The sequence below is a fragment of the Sprattus sprattus genome (assembly GCF_963457725.1).
Source record: "Sprattus sprattus genome assembly, chromosome: 5".
NCBI lineage: Eukaryota > Metazoa > Chordata > Actinopteri > Clupeiformes > Clupeidae > Sprattus > Sprattus sprattus.
The window spans coordinates 7,373,410-7,400,565 of record NC_137924.1 but is presented as its reverse complement, the minus strand read 5'-3'; the positions used below and the strand labels follow the sequence as shown (position 1 = coordinate 7,400,565).

General features: G+C 44.2%; 1 protein-coding gene across 1 annotated transcript in view; it reads left to right on the top strand.

Moving 5' to 3' along the window:
- Positions 1-9,916: 9,916 nt before the first annotated feature.
- The window catches only part of gpm6bb (glycoprotein M6Bb), a 34,191-nt gene continuing 16,951 nt past the window's right edge, over positions 9,917-27,156 (top strand). The window contains exon 1 of the mRNA XM_080838794.1: positions 9,917-10,040. Coding sequence (XP_080694920.1) covers positions 10,037-10,040 — 4 coding nt within the window. The 5' untranslated portion in view covers positions 9,917-10,036. The remainder of the gene's footprint in view (positions 10,041-27,156) is intronic.

The following is a 27,156-nucleotide window of genomic DNA, read 5'->3' as shown; positions in this document are numbered from 1 at the left end:
CAGCCAATCCTCTCACTGGCACATGCAAGTACACATACCCAACAACCTGACCTAACCAATGTAACAACTGCCGAACCATAGATCCTGAGCAGCAGGATACAACAACACACACACACACACACACACACACACACACACACACACACACACACACACACACACACACACACGCGCACACACACACACACACACACACACACACACACACACACACACACACACACACACACACACACACACACACATACACACGCACACACACACACACACTCGCTGGTGACAGCCGCAAGACGCGCTGCATGTTGTACCCATGATCTGTAAAGGCCCTCCTTCACAATTCAACATGCGCTGTCTGTAGACCACAGCTGCTACTGCCCAACCACGGAAGCTCAGCAGCCAGCTACAACAACAACAGAGATCCAGTGGGGTGCAGACCAAACCCCACCGGTGGACCAATATATATGCTTGATATCTAGGTCACGACACCAAGAGGTCTGCATGCTCCTCAGCCACAAACACTGGCTCGCTTTTTTCAGCAGCCTCACATAACTCCTTTAAAGCTTCTTTCAGTGACTGTCCTCGAGAACCGAATTCAAAAGTGTTGTGGTTGATTCAGCTACAAAGTCTCTAACAGCCATCTCCACTGGTCTTGTGTGTGTTTGCCAACCTTATTCCCTCACTTCTGATATGAGTTTAATACTTTATTATTATCAGACATTAAACTACATTTATAAGAATCAAGTATAAACATGGCATTTAATTAGTCTCAAATCCGTGCACATAAAATCCATGAAATATGAATGCACAGAACAGTATCCGAGAGTGTAAAACCATCCTTGCAACGGGAGCTTTCTTAACTGTTGCAGTTATTCAACGAGACTTTGAGGAAATTAACTCGATTAGCTGCGTTTAGAGACGACCCCTAGTGCAGGGTTGACTAAACCTGCGTTTAGAGACGACCCCTAAACAAGTGCAGGGGGTGACTAAACCTGCATTTAGAGACGACCCCTAGTGCAGGGGTGACTAAACCTGCGTTTAGAGACGACCCCTGGACTAGTGCAGGGGTGACTAAACCTGCATTTAGAGACGACCCCTAGACTAGTGCAGGGGTGACTAAACCTGCGTTTAGAGACGACCCCTAGTGCAGGGGTGACTAAACCTGCATTTAGAGACGACCCCTAGACTAGTGCAGGGGTGACTAAACCTGCGTTAAGAGACGACCCCTAGACTAGTGCAGGGGTGACTAAACCTGCGTTTAGAGACAACCCCTAGTGCAGGGTGACTAAACCTGCGTTTAGAGACGACCCCTAGACTAGTGCAGGATAGACTAATAATGTGCCTTTTGGAAAGGGTGAGAGTGGCCTGAGTGAACTCACAGTTAAATTAAGTTAAATTTAGTTATGACATTTTATTAGAAATAAAACAAAAACAAACTTTTAATTCCTGGCTTTTCAAGAGCCCTGTGTCCGTTGGAGCCCTGGGTAGTAAGTCTCGCTAAACCCCCTGCTTCATCGCCCCTGATCGTTTGGTTTTATGTGTGTGGATTATAAAACGAATTGAATGGGGTACATACATCTCAACCCAATTCCTCTGGATTATAAATTATATGGAATAGCAACCATTATGGCTTCCTATGAGAATAAACATTCACATCAGAAATTCTAAACTGAAATTGGTGACTGAGTCAAAATGGCAGGTGAGAGTCATGTTGTCATGTGAGCTAACACTCTCACTCTGCCTTTGTCAGGCCTACAGATTAATGGAAACATCTCAGTTCACATTACAAATGTTTTCACATGATTACTGGAATGTTGGAATACCTGCCAACATTACCCTGCTGATTCCAGCTGTCCGTAATTGTCACTCTGGGGCATTTTACGTAATATAAAACCACATACAGAATCCCAATCTATTAGTCATTCTGAAAAGCAATGTAGTAATGGCATTATTCCATTTTCTTTTCTCAACACAGACAATTGACTTTATAACTTCATGGATGTTTCTTTTGTTGTTCCTCCTCAAACCATGGATAAGTGGCAGGCCCTCCCAATATGCATTTACCACAAGTGAATCAAATCCCCTGTGCGGCCCATCCTGCACTGCATCTCCTCCAGGGCTTGGTGGAGGTACCGAGACCCAATTACTGGAGCTCTGTCACAGTCCCATGCCTCTGTCTCTTTGGGTTTCCATTCTTTGCGCTTAAAAAACAAGGCTGTCAGATACTTTGTGAATGAAACTGCTTGACACGTCTTCCATATTCCAGAAACAAGTACAACAAAGGAATGAGGTGGCATGAGATGTGACAGGATGTGTTCTGCTGTCAGATCGCGTACTGCTAGGCTTTGTTCTCACCCTAGTCCCCTCTACTTGATCTCATGCACTCCAATTTCATTTGTGACAGTTCTCCCTCAGAGAGTTTGGGCAGTGCGCAGCCCAGGGTTGTTTTTGAAGTAACACTATCGAGTTTCTGGAGCCGCCAGGTAGGGGGATACTTTCTGCTGGACTTTTCAGTAACTTATTTGCTGTCTTGCTTAGTCTTTTGTTGCACTTGCTTGCTGTTTGACTGTGTTAGGAAGTTGTTGACTCGCTAGTTTGTCGTAAACAAAGTAAGCAAATTTCAACAAGTTTCGCTAAGTTTAGCCGCTAGCAAGACATCTCGTTAGCGAAGTTAGGAAGCTTGCTATACAGTAACACACTTGGACATTCATGCTAGTAAAAGGTGCTCTCGCGTCAGCTTCTTTGTAATTTTATTGTGATAGCTATGTTGGCTTGCCAAGAAATGTCCTAACACAGTCAAACATCAAGCAAGTGCAATACAGACAAAGCAAGACAGCAAATAACTTACTCAATAGTCCAGCAGAGAGTAGCACCCCTACTGACGGCTCCAGAAACTCCAGTGTGTTATTTTAAGTTCATGGTTTAGTGATAAACCTGGCTAAATGAACTCAGAGTAAGTGGTAGCCCTCCTAATAGAAGAGCCATATGACTTCTAACCCCCAGCAAAGCAAAGCCATAGAGCACTTCTTGGAGGTGTACCACTTACCAAAGTTAACTTGGTTAACTAACTGAGTTAACGTTCCCAGGTTTGCCAATAAACCAGATACTTGGTGTACCCCCCACAACGTGGTCTGGCCTGACTGTGTGTGTGAGGACCTTCTGAAACAGCCTGTTCAGCAGGGCAGCGACATGCAAAAGTGAGATGTTTAATGCATCCCTTTTAATTGGCTCACCAAGCATTGCTGCCATTGTTGTTGTTAGCTTAGCAACTGTTGATTTTGTAGTGGTAGTGGTAGTTGTTGCAATTTCTCACAGTCCATGTTTGTATTGTCCCCCTTTGATGACCAGCCGAATAACCATTTCATAAACTCTAGAACAATCCATGCTCATCCTCCGAGTTTATTAAAAATCCTGTTTTAATATTCTCCTCTGGAACGCAGGGCTTTGCAGAGATAAATGCAGATTTGGTTTCCTCTCTTGTTCCTTCACCCCCCACCCTCTTACCCCCTCTTTCCATGAGGCCATTTTGTGTGCGCCCTCTCCCTGGGGGGCGTAGCTGTGATAAATGACATTAGCCGTGCTCTCCTCTAGCCTACTCCACTCTGCTCCACACTCATCGCACTTCCCCTGACCCCCCCGTGCGTAGGATACCGCCTCCTCATAACCGTCTGGGCCGGCACTCATACTGGAGAAGTTGTTGCCCACGAAACACTGGAAATTCTCCCGTCTTTTTGCTCTGGTGAATCCATTGGAATTCATGTCCAAAAATGAGAGGAACTTCGTTTCCCCCCCTGATTTTCTCCCAGGAGACAACTTTTACTTTTCATTTGTGCTGTACCTATCCCCATGCACTGCTACACAGCATGTAATATGGCATGTCGAAAGCTATTAAATTCATGATTAGAAGTCACACTTTAAGTCTGCACCGATATTAATATCAGACGTTTGTCTGGATACTGCATCAGTATATATATCAATGCCTATTTTGCTCTTCCAATGCTGCTCACAGGACAGGTTCATCCACACATTTCTGTCACACTGTAGCCTATAAACATGAAGCTTCACATATTCTTCACTGTACAGAGGACCAGAGGCAGATAAAGGACCAGAGGCAGACAGAGGCAGCCGTGTGTCATGGCAGACACTTCTCCACAGATGTATGGAGCCAAAGGGCCGGTGTCTCAGAGAAGAAGCTGGATCTTCACAGGTCTTGTCATGGACCACAACACATCTGTCATTGTTCAAAATGTATTTGTAAACAGTGTAAACAGTTCTGCACAGCTGACCACATGTGGTATTTTGAACCAGGGGGCATTTTATAGTCCTCCAGATGTTGCATAGACCAAAACATTTCTCCCTGTAGCCTTTCATCTTTGGATGCGTGTTACTTTGCAATACATTTTATAGAAGGTTGGATGAAGCACACATTCTCTAGTTTTGCTCCAAACTGTAAGTGGTAAAAACGATGGAAACCCAACCTCTTTTTCCATAGGACCCAAAATGATATAACAGATGTTTATGCCTGAGAGTCTCACTCAAACCGTATAATGTTGACTTCAAAACTAGGTCAAAGTCTTTTCACTGTTTCATGGTGGAGGTCCCTTCCTACTGCATGGACGACACTACACTCGAACTGTGGAAATCATTAATCCAAGCAAATACAACCCTCTGGTACCTCTTTTCATTACAGTCTGCCATAAAAATAGACGATTTTCATGAAAAAGTGGAAAGTCTCTGAAAGTATTCTGCCTATAAGGTCAGTTGAACCGATGTTTAACTAGGTTCTTAGGTGTGTTCCCTCCACAGTAACACAAAGGGGTCATCAGTTGAATGTAGGACTGGTGTAGGTGATGAGAAGGTTGGGGTGATAAAGGAAAGCCAAATCACTATAAAGGTCACACTGAGGTAAATCAGCAGTACTAAGGTCACACTGCCAGAAGAAGCATTACAGGGTGGTATGTAACCAAGGTCCACAGATACACTGCTTCATGTGTGACAGTTAGGTATGTCTTAGTGTGGGGCAGTTACATGTCTTAGTGTGGGCCAGTTAGGTATGTCTTAGTGTGGGACAGTTAGGTATGTCTTAGTGTGGGACAGTTATATGTCTTAGTGTGGGGCAGTAAGGTATGTCTTAGTGTGGGACAGTTATATGTCTTAGTGTGGGGCAGTAAGGTATGTCTTAGTGTGGGGCAGTTATATGTCTTAGTGTGGGGCAGTTAGGTATGTCTTAGTGTGGGACAGTTATATGTCTTAGTGTGGGGCAGTAAGGTATGTCTTAGTGTGGGGCAGTTATATGTCTTAGTGTGGGGCAGTTAGGTATGTCTTAATGTGGGGCAGTTACATGTCTTAGTGTGGGGCAGTTACATGTCTTAGTGTGGGGCAGTTATATGTCTTAGTGTGGGGCAGTTACATGTCTTAGTGTGGGGCAGTTATATGTCTTAGTGTGGGACAGTTAGGTATGTCTTAGTGTGGGGCAGTTATATGTCTTAGTGTGGGGCAGTAAGGTATGTCTTAGTGTGGGGCAGTTATATGTGTTAGTGTGGGACAGTTAGGTATGTCTGAATGTGTGACAGTTAGGTATGTCTTAGTGTGGGGCAGTTATATGTCTTAATGTGTGACAGTTAGGTATGTCTGAATGTGTGACAGTTAGGTATGTCTTAGTGTGGGGCAGTTAGGTATGTCTTAGGCTGAATCCCATTTCTCCCGCTACCCCTTCGTCTTTCCCCTTCCCCTCCGTTTTGCGCGTTCATGTGGAGCGGTAGGGCCGTCCCAATTCACGTTAAGACAGAGGGGTAGGGGAAGGGGAAGCGCTTTCTACCGCTCCAAACGAAGATTTTCCGAGGGCACACTTCAAACGGAGGGGTAGACTGATTTCCCTCAATGCATTGCGAACCCGTGAGCATTAAAGAAGAAACATCGCGGGAGTCAATTTAAAAATGTCGGAAACAGCAGGGAAAGCATCACACAAATGAAAGTATTTTCTTTGTAATTCATGATTTTAAAACTTGTTTGATGAAATGTTGCATTGTGTAAATAAGAGCTGCAGGCACCATGTTTGTTTATGTCTGGTGAGTGACAGCTGTCGCTCTCCGGTAACGTAACAGCTGACGCAGCGTACTGATGACGTACGTAAGTGTTGAAGTGCTATCCCAATTCGAAGGGCTAGCGTTTCAACCCCTTCCGCTACCGCTCCGTTTGAAAAAGCGAAGGCGAAGGGGTAGGGGTAAGGGTAGCGGTAGAGATGAGAAATGGGATTGGGCCTTAGTGTGGGGCAGTTAGGTATGTCTTAGTGTGGGACAGTTAGGTACTGTATGTCTTATTGTGCCTTCTCAGCAGTGTGGCCATGTAGAGCAGACATCAGTCCAATACCTTTGGAAAGGCTTTAGCTCAGCCTCAGCACATGCTTGTTTGAAGCATAAAACCTACCATCTTTATTTCACTTGTCTCATTACTATAACAGGGCAGGTTTCTGTGCAGACACATAGACCTAAACTGGACAGGCAGGATGTGGTAATGCCAAGTCTGCTGCAAAACAAAACCACTGCCATGTCATGACAGTAAATCACACTGCACTATAGTGGGAAAGGATTCTGGTAGACTAGTTGATTTCAGTTGCCTGATATGTGATGCATGTGGGATGAAGTGATAGCTTTTAGCTTTTTTGAAAAGCAACTTTTGTTACTATATAGTAACTTATAACATATAAATTAGCTTATGTCAATCATGTTGATGCCAATTAGAATCTGTCAAACATGGTGATGCCAAGTCTGTACCAGTGTCCCCATTCCATGGTATTCTTCTGGTAACCCTGTAACTATAGCCATAATAGTATGGTATTCTTCTGGTAACCCTGTAACTATAGCCATAATAGTATGGTATTCTTCTGGTAACCCTGTAACTATAGCCATAATAGTATGGTATTCTTCTGGTAACCCTGTAACTATAGGGATAATAGTATGGTATTCTTCTGGTAACCCTGTAACTATAGCCATAATAGTATGGTATTCTTCTGGTAACCCTGTAACTATAGCAATAATAGTATGGTATTCTTCTGTTAACCCTGTAACTATAGCCATAATAGTATGTTATTCTTCTGGTAACCCTGTAACTATAGCCATAATAGTATGGTATTCTTCTGGTAACCCTGTAACTATAGCAATAATAGTGATAGCTTTTAGCTTTTTTGAAAAGCAACTTTTGTTACTATATAGTAACTTATAACATATAAATTAGCTTATGTCAATCATGTTGATGCCAATTAGAATCTGTCAAACATGGTGATGCCAAGTCTGTACCAGTGTCCCCATTCCATGGTATTCTTCTGGTAACCCTGTAACTATAGCCATAATAGTATGGTATTCTTCTGGTAACCCTGTAACTATAGCCATAATAGTATGGTATTCTTCTGGTAACCCTGTAACTATAGCCATAATAGTATGGTATTCTTCTGGTAACCCTGTAACTATAGCAATAATAGTATGGTATTCTTCTGGTAACCCTGTAACTATAGCCATAATAGTATGGTATTCTTCTGGTAACCCTGTAACTATAGCCATAATAGTATGGTATTCTTCTGGTAACCCTGTAACTATAGCAATAATAGTATGGTATTCTTCTGGTAACCCTGTAACTATAGCCATAATAGTATGTTATTCTTCTGGTAACCCTGTAACTATAGCCATAATAGTATGGTATTCTTCTGGTAACCCTGTAACTATAGCAATAATAGTATGGTATTCTTCTGGTAACCCTGTAACTATAGCAATAATAGTATGGTATTCTTCTGGTAACCCTGTAACATAGCCATAATAGTATGGTATTCTTCTGATAGGCCTGTAACTATAGGTATAATAGTATGGTATTCTTGTGATAGGCCTGTAACTATAGGCATAGTATGCTGAGCATCTGCATATTTTATTAAAAACAGAAAAATCAATGTATGACCTCACCCCTGTCAACATCCGTCAATATAGAGCCAAAAGCAGAGAAGAATGTCAGAAGTCAATGTGAAGACAACAGCTCAGCTGTCATCAGCACACCACATGTTACCAAATGCACAACCAAGATATCAGTCCTTCTAAATCTATGAAATCTATGTGGACAACAATGTTTAACCGCATTACACTCCACTCCAGCCACTGCTTGCAGGCAGCCGCTCCAAAGACCACCTACTTGGGGGGAGAGAATCCTGCCACAATGGAAAGTTGGTCTTAACTGGCTTCTTCCAGTTGGGCTAGTGATCAGCATGCCAATTAAACTGGCCTTCTCTTAGGTTAAACCGAGCATGTGCTGAGTGTCATTCTAATTCATCCATTTGTCCCCTTTTTTTTTTTTTAAAAACACGTGATGTTCACAAGATTACTTTAAAAAGTGTTCAGTAATCTGTTTGTTGCAGTCTTTACTACTTCTGGTTATGTGGCCCTGACCAACAACCACAACAACAACAAAACAACAACAGGACAAATGTATTTACCAGTAAGACTGATCTTACAACACGATTCATTGTTGACACATCCTACTTTGTGTGTTAATACAAATTCTTATTTGTGACGTTAAATGTCTTTTTACTTAAAGTGACTTCTTCAATATAGATTACAGAAGAATTATTAATTCAGAAGACCATAAAAGTAACATATGTTTGATTTTGTCTGGGACTTTAGGAACTGGCAACTTGTTCAAGTCTCTGAGTGGGTCTAATTAAAACGAGCTGTCCACATCTCCATGGAGACGCCTTGGACCAGCTCAAGCATTCCCCTCACATAAAGCAGGCTTCTCAGCCCCTCAGTCCAAACAGCCTCTGATTATAGCCTCTCCACTCTACTCTGGGATTCTCTGAGAAAGACCACAGCCTACAGTGCATTTCATATACACTTCTGGAGTAAGTGAAAGTTGTTCCATAGAAGCAGCTGTTAAATTCCACTGCCCGAGTGACAAAAGTCAATCTAAGTCTGTAAACCAGATGTGGTATAATTTTTTCCTATTGCCCAATTAGACAATTTTGAATGGTGAGATTATGAAAGCATGAGAGCAGTTTCTGCTCCAGTTTCTGTTTTCTGAATATGATTCAGAAACATAACATTACCTCATATATGCCGATACATTCATTCAATCATGAAGGCAGATAAATCCATTTAAACATATGCATAACACGTTGCTTAGCATAACTAAAAGTATGAAACAATCCATCATGGCTTGTTCCTGAACAGGACTTGTGATGGAGGGTGCTTGGGCGTCCCTGGTGACTGGCAGTTGAGAGCCTGGAGCAGGGTTGTGTTGGCCCCTGATCCCCAGCCTATGGGGGTGGAATTCAGATGTGATGGGAATTCACCTTCGCTTTTGAGGCTACACAGACCCTCAGTGTGACACAAACATTGCTGGCAGGATCTAAACTGTCATGTGTAGGACAGGACATTTGCAACAAAACCTCTACCATACCATGATAGTAATAAACCACTGCACTACAGTTGGAATGGATTCTGGAAGGGCAATTTATTGCAGTTGTTTGATATGGGATGCATGTTGGTTTGAAGTGATAGCTTACACCTTATTTAAAAGTTTAAATAGCACGAAATAGAAATTAGCATTTTAGAAAAAGAGACCAATGTCAAACATGAAACATAATAAAGAACACTTGCAACCTTGGTAGATAAGAAGTAATTAACTTATTTAGGAAGAAATGCAGTTTACAAGTAGGCTATAAACAAAACAAGAAAACTTTTCCCCTCCTAATTTTGTCATTCTAGTACAGTATTCCGTATTCCGTTATCTCCACCGGAAGGGTTGTTTTCTTACAGGACAAGTGTTTTAATACCCACCAAGAGTGTCCTTTCCTCTGCATCGAAACGGAGCCAGGGTCCAAAGCGCCCCATCCTACCAGCAGTGTTCACTGACAGTGACGTCATCCACCCCATCTCCAAACGGGACAAGGCGCAGCAACTCAGTGGTCTAGTTTAGCGTTCGCTGTGCATCCCTGGACACAACATCCCCATCAGCCCAACTTGTACACATTCTCCAACCTCGGGAAGTTCTGGAGAGAACCATGGGTAAGTGTCGCTGGGAATAGTACTTTTCCGAACTCCTGTTCGAATTTGTTTCACTATCAGGTAGTGTTTTTCGTCGGATAGTTGCTGTAGTAACTTGTTAGCAAATATTGACAAGATTGACAGTTTTACGCTAACAAATATTAAACTGTCTGCAACTCTTGTACAAAGTTTATTTTTATCTGACCTGGTTTTGCTTCAAGTCGGCATTACAAGTAACTTAGCTCTAATCGCGTTGTCTAAGTCTAAAGGGATTTACCTACTGTCAGACGCCAGTAGCCTACCGTTGGTTTGTTCACGGCTGCGTGGTCCGTTTGTAGACTTGTGTATAATCATTCTTCCGTTTATTTAGTTTGTGCGCTTTTGTTTCAAACAAAGTTTCCACGTCTGTGCTATTTCAGGTCGATACATTACCTCTTTGTTTTTTAATGCTCTAAACAAATGCATTTGTCCCACTTCAGACCGATCTCTCTTTCTCTCTTTCACTTGGATGCCCTTATTTAAAACACTTAATTATTCAAAGTCATTTGCATTCCGGTGTTTATGCAGGATCATGAACCTTTCATGGAAACAGATAGACTCTGATGTTTGGAGACATCAAAATATCTTTCACCTCTTTTTGACAGTCTATTTCAAACTGCCTCTAGGCTTGAGCGCTGGCTGTTAAAAGTGAAGGTTAGAAATGCCACAGTGTTGCCTCCCTGATCCTGTGGTGGAACTCTGAGACCCAGTTCCGTGTGTTGCCCATCTGTGCTCCCACCCTGAGGATGCCCGTGAGGGACAAGGGGCCTTTGCCATGGATGTTCACCACTTCTTAAACGCTCCCAGCAGACTTATGGGCTTTGAGGCACTTAGAGCCTGTCGGCCAGATGGGATGGATGGACCAGGGGTACACATGGAGGGAACCTCTCTGCTGTTTCTTCCGCTCGACCCCGGAGGCCTCAGCCAAACTTGTTTTTTAAGAGCTCATCAGCAGCAGATACTCATTCCTTACTCCTTGAAGTGTTCCATGGTCTTGAGGTTGAACACAAAAGCCCTCAGTGAACACATTTGCATATGAACTCAGCTGTGTTTCTCTGAATGTTGTGTTATCTTTTATATTCTGCCACAATCTGGGGATTGTGTATTTTTGTGGATTGAACCGAACGCTAGGTCTTGGCTTTGGTGCGTGGAGAGAGACCGTGTAAATGGGTGGTTGCAGCTGACGCACGACTAGAATACTGTCAGTGTGGGCATGTGGGTTAGGATTCATTGATCCTCTGAAGGCTTCCACAGTGCTGGCTTTGTGCTCTAATTTGGTCCTTACTTCTTTGTGCAACATCAGTTGCTGTTAATGTAGAAGTGAGTTCAGTCAATGACAAGTTGCAAAGAGTCTCTGGAGAAAAAAATAAACCATGCATGAGTTGTTGCCCACGGACATGCATCTTTAGAGACGTAGAGCTGAATTGCCATTGACCATTGTCTATTGTTCACACCAACAGACACCCATACAGGAAAATGTGCAAATAGTCCATTAAAATAATCTTAAATTTTGGCATTTCAGTTTTAAATTGAATTATTCAATTATTCAAATTATAATTCAACTTCTGACCACTTGCTTCTTGACATTCAAGTGCACAAGTTTCCAAGTGGAAAACTTTTGTCTTTATATGCCTTTCTCGTGTATTGTTGAGTAGGTTTGGGATTAAACCAATAACCAAGGCAAGTATTTCTAAGCAGCTGTGGTTTACATCTTCCTTTCATGTTTAATGGATAATAGCGTCTAAGCATTCTGTTTCAAATTATTGCGGGATTGTTTTGTGTGTGTCATGGGACAGCGTATCCAAGTTTAGACAGGATGCCTTGCAGCAGTTTGTGAGTGCTGCATGCAAACTGGGGTTGTTGTTAAGAAGTGTCTTATAAATAACTAGAAATTTGTCTTTGGCTGTGAGAATTGAGTTGTTCATTTGGCCCACACTGGACTGACCTATTTCCATGCAGCCTTCACAACTACAGAAGCCAGTTGGATTGTAAATCCCAAGGCCTGTGCTGCTGATGTTGTTCTGATGATGAACTCTAGACCACTGCAGAAGTGATAGTGTATCGGGATGTGCTTGCTTTGTGTTGATGAACCACAGACCACAGTAATCAACCCGTGGTATTACAGAGCTGTGTCAAGCCTGGTAAATCTCTTGTTAGCCAACAAAGTTGTTGATTTTTAGGAAGGTCTGTGGTTCACGAAAACTTATTTCCTCCAAACATACTCTTCAGGGCCTGTAGGCCAAGCTGAAACCAATTACAAGCCTGTCAATTATTCTCCGAGAGGGACAATTGAATCATATACGAGCTGGAGTTTAGGGCTGTCTTGTGACTATGAGAGTTAAAGTAATCAAATTCTGCAAATTACGGACAGAACTGTGAATAGTTCTGCTGTGTTCTCTTAGACCCAGACCTTGATAACCGAAGAGAGGGAAATAGTTTTTCCTGATGGAAACTCTGGAACTTCTCCTCTCAAAATACTTTCCTCCATGTTTACAGTCCCTTTTCAGCAGGGTTTTCAGCGCATTCGGCTGTTGCTGGAAAGTTTTGTTCATCCCTCCAACTCCAACCATCAAAAAAAGTAAAAAGCATCGTTTATAATGCGGACCCATGGAAACAATATTATTTTCAATTTGTATAACATTACGAATGATTTGACTCAGGAAAACTGAGACTGTTTTTGTAATTCGATTAGCTTATCTGAATGAGTCACAGTCAATTGTCAGAGCTTGTCTGGACAACAACAGCGTCTTAAATGTTTCCCCTTGTGTTAAATGGCTTTTGTGCAGATCCATCCTGACTGACATGTGTCTTTGAGGAGCTCTGTTATAAATAATTCTGTTATAAATAATTCCTTTGTCCTTTAATCACAATCAGCCCTAAATATGGATAAACACTGTATGTAGGCCAGCATTTGTTTAGCCATTCTGTCTAGAGTCACTGGAGACCTTCTAGCCCTTCAACTTAGAGGGAGAAAAGTCCTTGAGAGGAAACACTGTTCATGTGGTGAGCGCTGGAACCTTGATAAAAACGCTTGAAAAACAACAAATGAGATAATGGTTCCTCTGCAACTGTGTGTGTGGATCACAGGAAAGGTCATCATCCGCTGGAGAACACAGCTGTTGGGCAATAAGCTATGGTCAGCTGAAAGAGAAAACTCATAGGATGTGACCGCTTTTGGGCTCTCACTTCCTGAAGGCTTATGAGTAAGAGAGGAACACTGACATATTGTGTGTCAGAGGCTTGGGTGTCAACAACCTAACACATGATACAATAAACAGTGTTGTCACTCATTTCTCTTAACAGTTTAGTTGGATTTGGCTTTATGGCTTGTCAGCCTCATGTGTTGCCCATGGTTTTGCCATGTTAAGTACCAGCTGGAGTATATTAATTCACCTTTAACAACAGCAAAGCCATATTTGTGTTGATTGGATATTTGATTGATGGTCTGGCAGTTCCTACTCCTATTCCGTTTCCGTCTGGCCAGAGATCTGAATAGAGCCCTTTCCCATTAAACTGCAGACGAGACCGATTAGAGACGTGATGGAAATGAGGAAGGAAACCGATCAAAGCCAAAACCCCTCAGCTATTTATTAACCCTTTTCCATGTCCTTTTGTTCCACCTCTCTTTCCTCCCTCGCTCATCCACCACTTCACCTTCCTCACAGTCTGCTCCTCCGCTACTTCTACTCTCTGTTTTGTTCTCGCTCTCTTTCACACCTGTTCTCCTTTCTCTCTCCCTCTCTCTGTCTCTGTCTCTCTCTCTCTCTCACACTCTCTCTCCTCTCTCTCTCCCTCTCTCTCTCTCTGTCTCTCTCTCTCTCTCTCTCTCACACTCTCTCTCCTCTCTCTCTCCCTCTCTCTCTCTCTGTCTCTCTCTCTCTCTCTCTCACACTCTCTCTCCTCTCTCTCTCCCTCGCTCTCTCTCTCCCTCTCTCTCTCTCTCTCTCTCCCTCTCTCTCTCTCCCTCTCTCTCCCTCTCTCTGGCTCTCTCTCTCTCCCTCTCTCTCTCTCTCTGTCTCCCTCTCTCTCTCTCTCTCTCTCTCTCTCCTCTCTCCCTCTCTCTCTCTCTCTCTCTCTCCCTCTGTTTTCCAGTGGCCCGCCGCCTCCATTGGGGCTCTGTTGAAACAGCCATGTTAATTTGTCGGGCTTAATAAGTGCTGTGCTAACAAAGAGGGACATTGTTAATTGTGATATGAAATGATAGGAATAGGAGTTCCTAAGTGGGAATGCTTGCTCAAGCATGGCCAATTCCCCTCACTTTCATTAAAAGGGCCATTGAGGGGCCCTGGACAGGGAGGCCAGGGTGGGGGGTGGTGGATGGGGGCGGCAGGGTTTTTATTCGGCTGCCTGCATTTTTGGAGGTCGCCCTCGTTAGGGAATTGTTACACTGCCTGATGAAGGCATGGAGATGTGAGGAGGGAAATGTGGACTGGATGCACAGATTTTCAAATACTTAGTTTCAGTTTTGAAATTGTTTGTTGTCATGGGCGTAGATTGAAAAAAGACTCCTGCATGTCAAGTAACAGGAAGCTATGAATCTTGGGCCGTATCGTGTTGAAAGCGTGTCTATCTCAGTTCAGTTGTTGGATTGGATGAATGCCACACTGTGAACACAGACTGTGGAGGCTATGATTATGGTTTTCTTGCGCTGGAGAACTCCATTACGTAACATACATATAAACGACTGCTTGATCAGACAGAAGCATAGCATCACCTTTGAGCTTGGAAGCACCACCACGTTACAGTGATTTGTTTTGGAGAGAATGTGTTTCCGAGGGAGTGAAATAATGGATTTCACGTGCAAATGGACCATGGCTCTCTCCACACAAGACAGACACATATTTGCATTCCCACTAAGTGGAGGCCCACGCTCCGTTTCTAACCAAATCAAATCACAACACTGGCCCACATATTCCATGACACCAAAACTCCATCTGCAGCTTACCACTCATTCTGAGTGAAATGTAGAGGCCTTATCGATGTGGAAAATCAATCGCTTTTTCCAGATTGACCTGGTTATTTTCTACTAAACAGGGCCATGCCATTTAGCGGGTCATACAGTGCATGTCCATTATCATTTCGTGAGAGTAAATATTAATATCGGATGTAGTTCATGAACCCGCATTATGTTTCAGGACATGGATTGGCGTGAGTGTGATTGTGGGAGTGTTTGACACACAGATGTAAATGGCAGGGCTGTGGAACATGTCGATGCTAGGGATGACATGATTGTTCCCTGTAATGCAGGAGCCACACCCCACGCACCACGCACCAGCCTAGGATCTGGGCCAGCGGATTAGCGCTCAGCTGGGAGGTGGGGCTGGGATCACGTAAGGATGAAGGAGACAACAAGATGCCCTTCTCCATTTTCTTCACTTCATTTAGATTCAACTCCTCTTGCGATGCCCCAAAGCCTGCCCATCAGTTCCAGTAGTGTGTTTAAGTCACATCTGTATTGGGGTGTTCAGGCAATGGGCCCTGGCGTCCAGTCTAAAGATCCTGAGAGACAATAAAAAAACAAAATAAACATATTGGTTTTCATTGGTTGAGGCTGTCTGTAGATGGGAGTTCTTAGTGTTGGAATTCAGGGACAGCTCATCCTACTCTCCTTGTGGAATTTAGCCTTGAAGCCTGATGGCTGCCAGTTTCTGTATCAATATGAAGCCTCTCGTTGTTTCTCTTGGCCAGATTGAAACCAGTTCTTGGCTGTTAGTGTGATTCCTCTGACCCTGTGGAAAGTAGCACTCATTAGTCCGCATGCCCAATTTGCTTTGCTCTAAACTGATTTCTCCCCTCAGATAAAGCTCAAACTACGCTATCCAGCGACTGCCTCAACAGTAACGACTGTGTAGGGGTTAAGGAGGAAGAGGAGATGTGTGTGTGTGTGTGTGTATATGTACTGTGTGTGTGGCTCCCTCAGTAAATGTGTGCTATTGTGATTAGGCCGCCTCTGCGCTGTGCGAGCGAGCGCGTAGGCTTTAAGTTGCTTTAGAAGACTTCAGTAGGACGCAGCTCTTGGCATCTTGCCTGTGAAGCACATTCAACACTTCACAGATAGCTCTTTGTGCCCGGTTCATCTGTAGCTGCTGTCGCCGCCGCCGCCGCCGCCGCAGCCGCCGCAGCTGCTTCTGAGAGAGAAGACAAAAGCATCTGAGCTTCCCCAGAGAGAGACATAGCAAGAGTACTGACTGCATAAACAGTCAGACTACAACACCCCAAGTTTATTCACTTGGAGGTTCGAGAGGATGTTGGAGAGAATTTATTTTTTTTAACACAATCGCTCAACTCATTTGGGCATTGCTTGTCTTCAGGTCCAAATAAAGATACATGTATCAGGAACACATTTAATCACATTATTTGAGACGCCAAATCAAAGTTATAATTTGTTTACTTAAAACCTGTAACGTATCTGTAAGGTCGGTCAGTTGCATCATTTCACATACGTAGCCACTTAAAATGCCTTTCGTGCTCTGCTGTGAACATCTTTCAACAGTTTGTGTCCGTCTTGGGGATTGTGCATGGCATGTTCATGATTCATCTTAACTCAGGTCATGGTGATTCGAGTGCATGTGACTGTGGAATTTATTTTCCAAGGGCATTGACCATGTTGTACACAGTACTGCACAGCTTTTACTCTTAAGGGGCTAGATTTTCTGGCTCATGTTTGATGATAATTCCCACTCACACTATCCTCTATATTATCTACCTCACGGACATAAATGCCAGCAAAATCGGCATCAGAAGTGAATGAGACCAACAGATGAGAATTTCTGGAATAGTTGAGCTTCTCCATGGATGAAACGACAGCTGCAGGAAACCCAATAGGCAGTGTGTCGGGGGAGTGAGAGAGAGTGCAGCTTGGGCTTCTTGGGAACGGAGAGACACTGGACTTAGACAAAAAGACCGAATCTCATCACTCTCAGGAGTACGGGCTGTGTAATTGCTTAATCCTTCTCTGCTGGCCATTTAAAGGAGAGACTGTGGGAAAACTGTGTCCTTGATATACTTGAGCGGAAACATTACTGATTCCTGTGAATCATCCATATCCCAGCTTACAGCACTCTGAACAATTGTTTAGTCCATCTGTTACCCTTCTATATGGGGACTCTGTGTGTATATTCAGTATGGACGTATAGCGCTAGCCATATGTTGAACTGAACAGTTGTCATTCAGCGATGTCAAGCATGCTGGGTTCTCAACCGACAAATAACAACATTAAAACTGCTGGAATGTATAACATGTGAGAAACAGACGGAAACCACAACTCAAGGCAAGCAAAGAGCTCCCACTTGAGTGTGCTACTGAGTGCTCTTCAGACTGTATTTGGTCTCATAGACCACTGTAACAACTGACCTGTAGTCAGTGAAAATAAATGAATAGTAAACACACTAACAGAAGAGCCACAGCTGAAAGAGAAACCTCGTACGCGTTAGAGCAATATTATCAAGAGTCTGATATGTAACACTGGCAGGTCGAGAGCCAATTCTAAGAGCTTTGTTAAAACCACCCTGTGAGTGAATCATGGCTCTCCCTACAGACGCGAGCCAGAGAGTGATTCAGTCTTTCCCCTACCACTTCATTCACTGGATTTACTGTCAAGCACGAGCCATTCTCTCCACCCCTGAAAAAGACTGCATTTTGTGCTTTTAAAGACAAGTTTGAGGCATGTTAGGCATACACATTGTGTGGCTTTCTGGGAAATCAAATCCACAACCCACCGGAGGCCGGAGACACACTAATAAATGAGACCCATCTCTTCAGTCATATTCCATTTTAGAGTGAGGCATTCCCTATATTAAAATGGAGTCCCTGATTCAGGATGAGATGGGAGTGTATCTAATTGGAACTAGCATGTCTTCAGGACACATTACAGTGATCACTGTCAAATCCAAAAATGGAGCTAATGTTAGGGAAGGGCTCAGGAACTGACTGTCAGATGCTTCTAGGAAAGGCAGAAATGTGTTTTCACGACCAGAAACATAGAAAGCAATAAGTACTGTATCTTGCTCTATCGTCCTAAAGTCCTTCACACATTTACCTTGTTGTGCCTTTAACACCACATTCCTATACAAGTCAACTATACTCATTACATGCATGTTTTCCCTCGATCGGCCTTGGTGTGAGACCATGAACCATGCTGGATCCTCAGGATATACGTAGATGTTGCTGAACATTGGAGATGGGCATTAGTAGCTATCCACTCTGTTGTCATGGTGCTGAGGATATATTGTGTCTCGTCTCTTGTCTGCGGGGCCTGTGGAGAGCTCTCAGCGAGCTGAAGGAGGGAGAGAGAGAGGCTCCGGTGGTCCAGACTGCAGCTGATTGGAGGTTTGGAGGTTTTAAACAGACAGACGGAGGGACCGACCGACCGGGGGCAGACTAAAGTCTTAGGGGGTCAGGGGTGAGAGGTTGGCAGCACCGGCAGGAGAACAAAGGGGGTGCTGATGCGTGGGCTCAAAGGGAGGTCGCACTGCAGCTGGAGCTGGAGCCATGAGAACCTGTGGTCATGGGAAACACACACACACACACACACACACGCGCGCGCACACGCACACACACACACGCACACGCACACACACACACGCACACGCACATACACACACACGCACACACACACACACATACATGAACCTGTGGTCATGGGAAACACACACACACACACATACACACACACACACACACACACACACACACACACACACACACACATACATGAACCTGTGGTCATGGGAAACGTACTACAGGCCTATAGTCCCTGGATGCTGCCTGCTCGTCTTTGTGCTCCTGCTCCTCCTGCTCTGCCTGCTCTCTCTCTGTGGTCTCACTTACACTTGTGTGGGTTTAGGGGCAAAGGGTGATGGATCAGGAGATGCAGACCTTATTGCATGTCTCTAACACCATAACAAAGCACTCAAACAGATGTTTTTCTCCTCGCATTGCTGCTTCAGAAGATACTGTCTGCAGGGCGATAACCTGTGCAGTGTTATACAGCGCTTGGAAGTGCTGATCTGTGTCTTTCTCATTAATTTGACATAGTTCATTTCATAATGAAGTGTTAGATAGGAAATAGGTCAAAGTTTGGTCATTAGCCTACTATTGGAGAATTCCACCTTTAGCATTCTGTTACCCTTTCACTCAAATTAAATGTACATGTTCACCCACAGGCGAATGCAACCAGCACGAATACTCCCAGCTGTGAGTCTCTTGAGGCTATGCTGTGAACACACCACTCTTCCGTGTTCACACATAGCCACACAATGCAGGCGTTAGCTATTCAATTCACCCTCATTTATAATGAATTCAATGGGGCAGCTGTTAGCGCTCATGCATATGCATGCTCGTGACACAGTTGGTTTCTCAAGTTCGATGCTATTCACATGGTTGAACAACGGTGTCAAGTTTGTGTATGAATTTGCCAAGAGCAAATTTACATTAATTAAGACGTACAAGTTACGTCTAGTGGAAGGACGATGGGCACAAAATAACATCTTAACTTTAAGAGCTTATCAGTGCCAAAATAATTTAGAATTAGCCCTTCAACACAGTTTAAACTGATGGTGAGAGAAAAAGTGTTATAGTAATAAACACTATAAAATAGTGTTAAGAGCACTAAGAGGACTTAATGTTTTAAGATGATACTAAATGTTTTAAGATGAAAATAAGTGTTATTCTCATAAATGTACTGTCAAGCACACATCATTCTGTCCACCACTGAAACAGACTGCATTTTGTGCTTTTAAAGACAAGGTTGAGGCATGTAAGGCATACACATTGTGTGGCTTTTTGGGAAATCAAATCCACAACCCACAACATGGCCGTTTTAAGATGATAACGAATGCTATCCTCATTAATTGACATGATCAACTGAAATTACGACCCAACGCGGTTGTCAGTCCATTCAAGGTTAAGGTGCTAACTGTGGTTGATCACTATTACTGTCATGGGCAGAGCTTTCTTATAAAGTGTGTCCATGGCAGGATCTGCAGTAAATTGGTCATCTCTAGGCTTGCATCCCTGCATGGCTGAAACTCTGACAAGAGAGAGAAGCCTCTTTCCTCACAGGAGTCAGAGGTAAAAACCTCTCCAACAGCTTCCCTTCCCTTTTAGCACATTTCAAGGCTTCATCCACAACCTTTAAATGACATCTCAGCAAAGATCACATCAAATTCTGACCTTCTAAGATCCATCTCATGAGAGATGAGTTTCAGGATCACTGGGAGGACAACTGTGTACAGCGGTGTGGAATGTTTGACTTTGCCATTAATGTAAAGATAAGCATTGGTATAGCCTCTGTAGGCTTTACTCCTTCTCTAAATAAATGAGCGCTGATTTAAACCTACTGTTGATGGTTTCCCTCTGTTAGCGAACCCTTGAAAGAAAGAAGTCTAGAGTGAACTGTTTACACTGTCTAGACAGTGCAAGATAAACCGACTGGATTAACAAATCTGTTAACTCTTATTCCCCTTTTATAGAAACAAATGTCAACATAACAGGCTGAAAATTGGAGAATATATTGTGGAGTTTTTTTTTCAACAAGCAGGAATCCCATTGTTGTAGCCACCTGTGGAGTGGAAAATCTCTCACCAGTGCTCGTTTGAAGAGAAATCTTCTTCCAGCTGGCAGCTAACCCAAGACTGTCTCTGAGCCTAGTCTGGCACTGAACCCACCGTATCCCAGTTTGCATAGGAATTCACTTCATACAGAATGTTCGTGTGAGCAATATGTCTGTGGTTTTGTCAAGGCTTTATATTACTTTTGTATCAGACTTGGTTTTATTGGGTAGAATAAGGAACATAAAAATACTACAATCACCTAAATTCTTTGCATGCCTCAATAAAATTTATAGCACAGACATGATTGACTGACTTGGAAAACCCTCACGTCCTTTTTCTGTGTGTGATATTTGATAAATGTGGTTCACCACAGGGAGACTAAGGACCTCAGTGCCAAGCCAGAGAGGAGTTAAATGCCCTCCTTGCCTCCACTTTTGAAACCATATTCTAAAGGTTGCAGTCAAGAATTTTAGTAAAGAATCTAGAATGTTCCATGAAACCCCAGAGCAGAGGAAGCAGGAGCTAAGATCACGAGGCTTACAGCACATGTAATTAGCAATTAGCCTATAGTTGAACTATTGTAGACGGTAGTGTCGTCCCTAAATGATTTGGCCCTCATTCTCTGGGTCATGACATGGGGCAACCTGCCTGTTTCATCCTCTATGTCTACTGAGCCTCATCAGATCTGCTGGAGCCTGGTGGTGACTTTCATGGTGAAACAGGAAGCCGAGTAATATGAAGCATCTGTGGTTCAGTCCTCCTCCTCCTCCACCTCCTCCTCCTCCTCCTCCTCCTCCTCCTCCTCCTCAGCCCCATCTCCGTCCCTGCAGAGGTGCCAAGCACTGGGAGTGTGAAATCCCATGAGCAGCGAACCAGATCTGCCAGCGAGCGTGGAGAGAGTGTGGAGTTTTCTTTCCAGACCCGTAACGACAGTAACGCAAACATGCAATTACAGTTGTGCTGAGTCAGAGGCGGTGGAGATTACGTGGTCCAACACTAGTAATCACGCTCTGCTGAGGGTTTGTCTTCAAGCTCAACAAAGCCCTCATGTTTGAGGAGCCCCATTTTATTTTAAGGAATGATGTGCCACCGAAATCAAACCATGAAACCAAAGGGATTATTTTCAGTGAAATCCAGTATTTACCACACTGACCTCTTTAAAAACTGAGAGAGGACATTTTTTTGCAGGGGGAAGCAATGATTTATTTTACTTGCTACCTAACCAAGACTACATTAGCTGTAATAGTCAGAGGCGTTTACAGTTGAACCTCCGATTCAGAAATTCTCAGAAAAGAGAATACAGTGACAACCATCTGCGAGGAGAAACTAGGAAGCTGTTTAGGCCTCAGGAGGGTGCTTTAGCATATTAGCGCTGTCGTTCAGAATGTTGACAAGAAAAATATATTTTGATATGGTTTTTCCTGTCTTTCTTTTGTGGACAGATAGAGTCAAATATGCTGCATACCCTCATGTTAATGATGCCTGTTTGATGATACAAGTAGATGTGAGCCCAAAGGTTAGTCACGTGAAGACTAACCAGTTAATCAGGTAAATAACTCTGCTGTCTTTCCCCAGCTGGGCACTCAGAATTTAGAGACATAACAAATATCTCAAGGCATAATTGTCCATTGTTTTGATGAGTAGAGGCTAGTCTTGCTCCTGACCCCATTCTTCTCCACGTGACATGCTGAAGGAGCAGGAACTGTCCTATTATGGAACCATCCCTGTGGGTTCCTGCTCTCTCTGCATGGATCTCTGCCTAATGAACGAGGTCGTCTGCTCTCTAATGGGCACCCTGTCTGATCTGCAGCAGTAAAAAAGAGGAAATAAGTTCCAGAGGACCTACAGTGCTAGTTGTCTGCCATAGGTCCCTTCTTCCCCTGTCTGCTTCAAAGAAGGACCCGATGGCTGACTGACTCTTAGTGGAGTTTAAAAAACATGTGGGTTGCATTTTTTTGGGAGACAGTTATAACCAAAACAAACAGTGTCTCTCATGGTCTCACAGAGAGCAGATACTTCCCAGCACGTGCCTTGTGACATATGTTATTTATTTATGACAGTATATATGTCAGTATATGTCATTATTTATGTCAGTCTTGTAGGTTAAGATAATGATAGTGAAATGTGCCGAGGAGAAAAGCTCTATAGCTTGACATGTCATTGAGCCTAAAAACCCAGTCATTTTTTGTTTTCAAGATGAGTCTTGAACCCAATGATTTGGCACCTCGTATGAACATCATCATCATGCAGTAATGTCATCCTGTGGCTTTTATGAAGTAGGCCAGCAGATATATTGGACCGCTGTTAGATGTGTAAATCAATAAAAACATCAATGGTACGTGCAAAAATGTAGAGTATGCGTATGAAATAATATGAACTGGGTCAACGCAATCGGTATATGCATGGTATTGATCAATGCTATGGTGAACTCTGAAGCTATGAACCACATGACGTTGGAATAGCACATTGGCTATGCAGATCAAAGGATGTTTAATGCTTACGGGCTTACGGGGTATCACATAAGATTAGAGGAATTAGATCTTCATTAGGTTAATGTGCATTCTATGTCGAAAGTGCTCTAAACAAATGAGGCGCTTTACATTACCAACCCATTGCTTAAATGAACGTGGTAGAGTTATGCAACCCTCTGGCTTTCTCTTCAGGGGAACATTAGGAACAGAATGTCTCTCATGTTCCCTTCCAGGACTATAATGACAGATCCTTCCAAATGCATTCTCTAAACCTTGGATGAACTTCATATCCACAGCAGAACCCCTTATGCTGTCCATACCAGACTTTCATCCCTCTTTCTCCTCTCCTTTCCTCTCCTCTCCCCTCCTCTCTTCTCCTCTCCTCTCCTCTCCTCTCTTCTCCTCTCCTCTCCTCTCCTCTCCTCTCCTCTCCTCTCTGTCTCTGCTCTCGTCTCTCCTCTCCTCTCCTCTCCTCTCTTCTCCTCCCCTCCTCTCCTCTCCTCTCCTCTCCTCTCCTCTCCTCTCCTTCCCCAGAAGTCTTGTGGGAACCTCTTGCTCTTTCTTCCCCTCCTCTCTCTGGGCCTGATTTACTAATATGCGAGCGCTTCTTAATCTGCGTTCGCAAATTAACGCACGGTGTTTTTGCGCATTTTACTTGGTATTTATCAAGCCAAATCTGCGCTGGGCAAACTGTGCTTACTCCACCCTTTAAAGAGCCTGATTTACTAAGATTGATTTGCGAACGCATCTTTGCCAGGCGCACATTAACGCACGGTGATTCCCCGCATTTTCCGTGATATTTATCAAGCCAGATACGCGCTGGGCAATCATTATTTAGCGCACCGTTAAAAGACTGGAGAACTTGCCAGCAAGTTACTGCCACCATGGAGATTCGAGGAAGAAAAAACTAAGGTTCAGCGAATAGATAGCGAATATATAGCGAGATAGATATATTGGTTCACGTTCGCTCAATCACTGAACCTGATTCAATGGGTTATATTGTTGTTTTGCCCGCCATCATCTACAGCGAGATGTTTAAAAGAACACGATTATAAATAATATGCTATTGGTGGCATTAATGCATAAACTGTCTATTATAACAATATATATGTGTACATGGCGAGATTAATACGTTCTACAAGGGACATGGGTTCACTACAATATATCCCCACTGAAACAAATACATTTACCAAGTAGACAGGCCTCTCCAAAATCACCGTTGCTCAATCATGGATAAATGGCACTATTCCGAAAGATAAAACTGTCATGGACAGACCACTTCCACGTAAGTAATGGTCATGTTGGCATCACATATGACCTGGACATTCATTGAATATATGTGCTTTCTGTTTCGGTAAACGTGTTCGCGGATTGAAGGTGGGACTGTTTGCATGTGGGTGCGATCAATTTATCCAATTACGTTCGGAAAGTTTAATTTCATATATATGAATATATGAATTATACGAGTTGAAACAAATATTTCTGTTCGCTGTCTCTGTCTATGTCTTTGCCTTGCTGCTGCCATATCAACGTTTTCAGACTCAGTGGAAATGCGCTTGGTTAAGACGTGCTTTTATGAGGCGGAGAATTAGCCTGCAAATCAGAGATGTGCGCTCGCCGGGCAGTTTAGTAAATACCACGCAGTTCATCATTAGGCGCACTCCTCCCATTAAATAGCGCTACACGCCTACGTTACCACCCACGTTTCCGAACCATCCCACCTGTTTGCAGGTACACACCCTCAAAGCGTTAATATGCGCTGCGCCAGCTTAGTAAATACCGTTTTTCGTTACGACCGCTATTTTACGCCAGAAAATGGGCGCAATCCTGTTAGTAAATCAGGCCCTCTGTCTCTTGTGTCTTTGAGTGTCTGATGTTCTTTGAGTGTGTCTGCGGAGGAGGGCACTGCCCCTGCCTGTGATTCGTGAGCAGGATTCAGGGGGCTATAGGCTGCTAAGTGATGCCCATGAGAACCTCCTCCTCCTCCCCTGTATAGGGACAGACAGGCCGCTGGTCTTCACGGGTGAGCGAGCGCTCACAGGCTATTGAGGCCGAGTATCCCGGCATAATGACCCCCCCCCCCCCCCCCAGTGCCACTCCCTGCATTCTACTGTGCTCCATCATCATTCAGACTGTAGCCCTGACAAGGGGGCTGGATCCCCTTAACGTATGGGAAACACACAGAATGGGCCCTGTGGTGTGGGCTGGTGGCAACCACTCTGTTGTCTGTCTGCGAGCTCAGGCCTTTCTGAAGGAGGCTTGGAGCTGGTAGGCTCAGGGACGGGCCATAAGAAAATGTGGCTCTCATCAAAGTGCGGAGGAACGTTCTGGATGCAAAGTTCGGAAAGTAATGGCAAGTGACAAAAGAATTCCTGCTATCTTGGCCTGACCCCTGCGGATGCTGTGCTCAGCAGTCCTGTCAGGCAACAGACGATAATTCAGCGCTTCCCCGTGAAGGATAAGAGCTATCTTCACACATGTTTATACTTGAATGACAAGTATTTGGGTTCATGGTGCTAACTAAGCTCCCATCAAGAATCTTATCATTAATTGTCACCTTATCCAAGTGTGACTACACATGCCTCCCTGTAGAAATACTTACTGGATGAAATAAGCAAAACAAAACAACAACATTTAGATGAATCATTTTGCATTTGTACAACAACGGAAAAGAAAGAAAAACTGGCATACATTTAATTTGGGATATTTGTCACCTATGCTTTTTTAGCATGTTTTTGTAGTGGAGGATTTCAACTTACAGATTTTTCTGTGTGTGTGTGTGTGTGTGTGTGTTTGTGTGTGTGTGTGTGTGTGTGTGTGTGAGTGTGTGTGAGTGTGTGTGTGTGTGTGTGTGTGAGTGTGTGTGAGTGTGTGTGTGTGTGTGTGTGTGAGTGTGTGTGAGTGTGTGTGTGTGAGTGTGTGTGTGTGTGTGTGTGCGTGCGTGTGTGTGTGTGTGTGTGTGTGTGTGTGTGTGTGCATGTGTGCGTTTTCGGTGTGTGTGTGTGTTCGGTGTGTGTGTGTGTGTGTGTGTGTGTGTGTGTGTGTGTGTGTGCATGAGTGCGTGTGTGTGTGTGTGCATGAGTGCGTGTGTGTGTGAGTGTGCAGGGATGACTGAAGCCTAAGGCCCCCTCCTGCTGCTTTAGCCCTGTCTGTGGTTTCATATCCGTGAGAAGTCCCCACTACCCCCCCCCCCCCCCCACTATCCCCCCACTACCCCTCCACTACCCCACCACTTCCCCCCCACTACCCCCCCCCCCCCCCCCCCACTATCCCCCCACTACCCCTCCACTACCCCACCACTTCCCCTCCACTACCCCACCACTACCCCCCCCCCCCCCCTCCACTACCCCTCCACTTCCCACTGAAACCCCATACTCTCATTAGCATGATTCCACAGCCTCTCTCCCTTTCTCTTTCTCTCTCTCTCTGTCTCTCCCTTCTTCTTCAAACTCACAAACAAGTAAACACACACAAATTCACTGACAGACAGACAGACAGACAAAACACACATACACAAAGACACACACCTCACACACACACACACACACACACACACACACACACACACATACACACACACACACACACACACACACACACACACACAAACACACACACACACACACTTGTTTGTTTCTGTGAGACAGGATCTTCCCCCTCTCCTTGTGTCCTTTCCTCTCCCTGTCAGGGGGAGTCAGCAGATGGAGGCGAGGAGAGGCAGCGGTGGGTCGGTGGGTGGGTCGGTCAGTGGATGTTAATGTATGCTGCGGGAGCAAGGGGGCATATGGTGCAAATCAGAATATGAAGCAGCAGCAGCAACAGCAGCAGCCTTCCATCCCCCCTCCTCCTCCCTTTGTGCAGCGATGGGAAAGAGAAGCCAGTGATTGTGTGGTGGCATACACCCCCCCCCTCCCACCCCAGGACCCTCACAACACACACACAGCACATAGTGGGGGCTTTCATCCCCCCCCCCTGTCGCCCCTGTCGCCCCGGCCAAAGGCGGGGGTCTCCTGTCTCCCACACACATCCCCTCCCGTGATGTAATGACTCCATTCTTAAGTGGCTGCCTCTAAT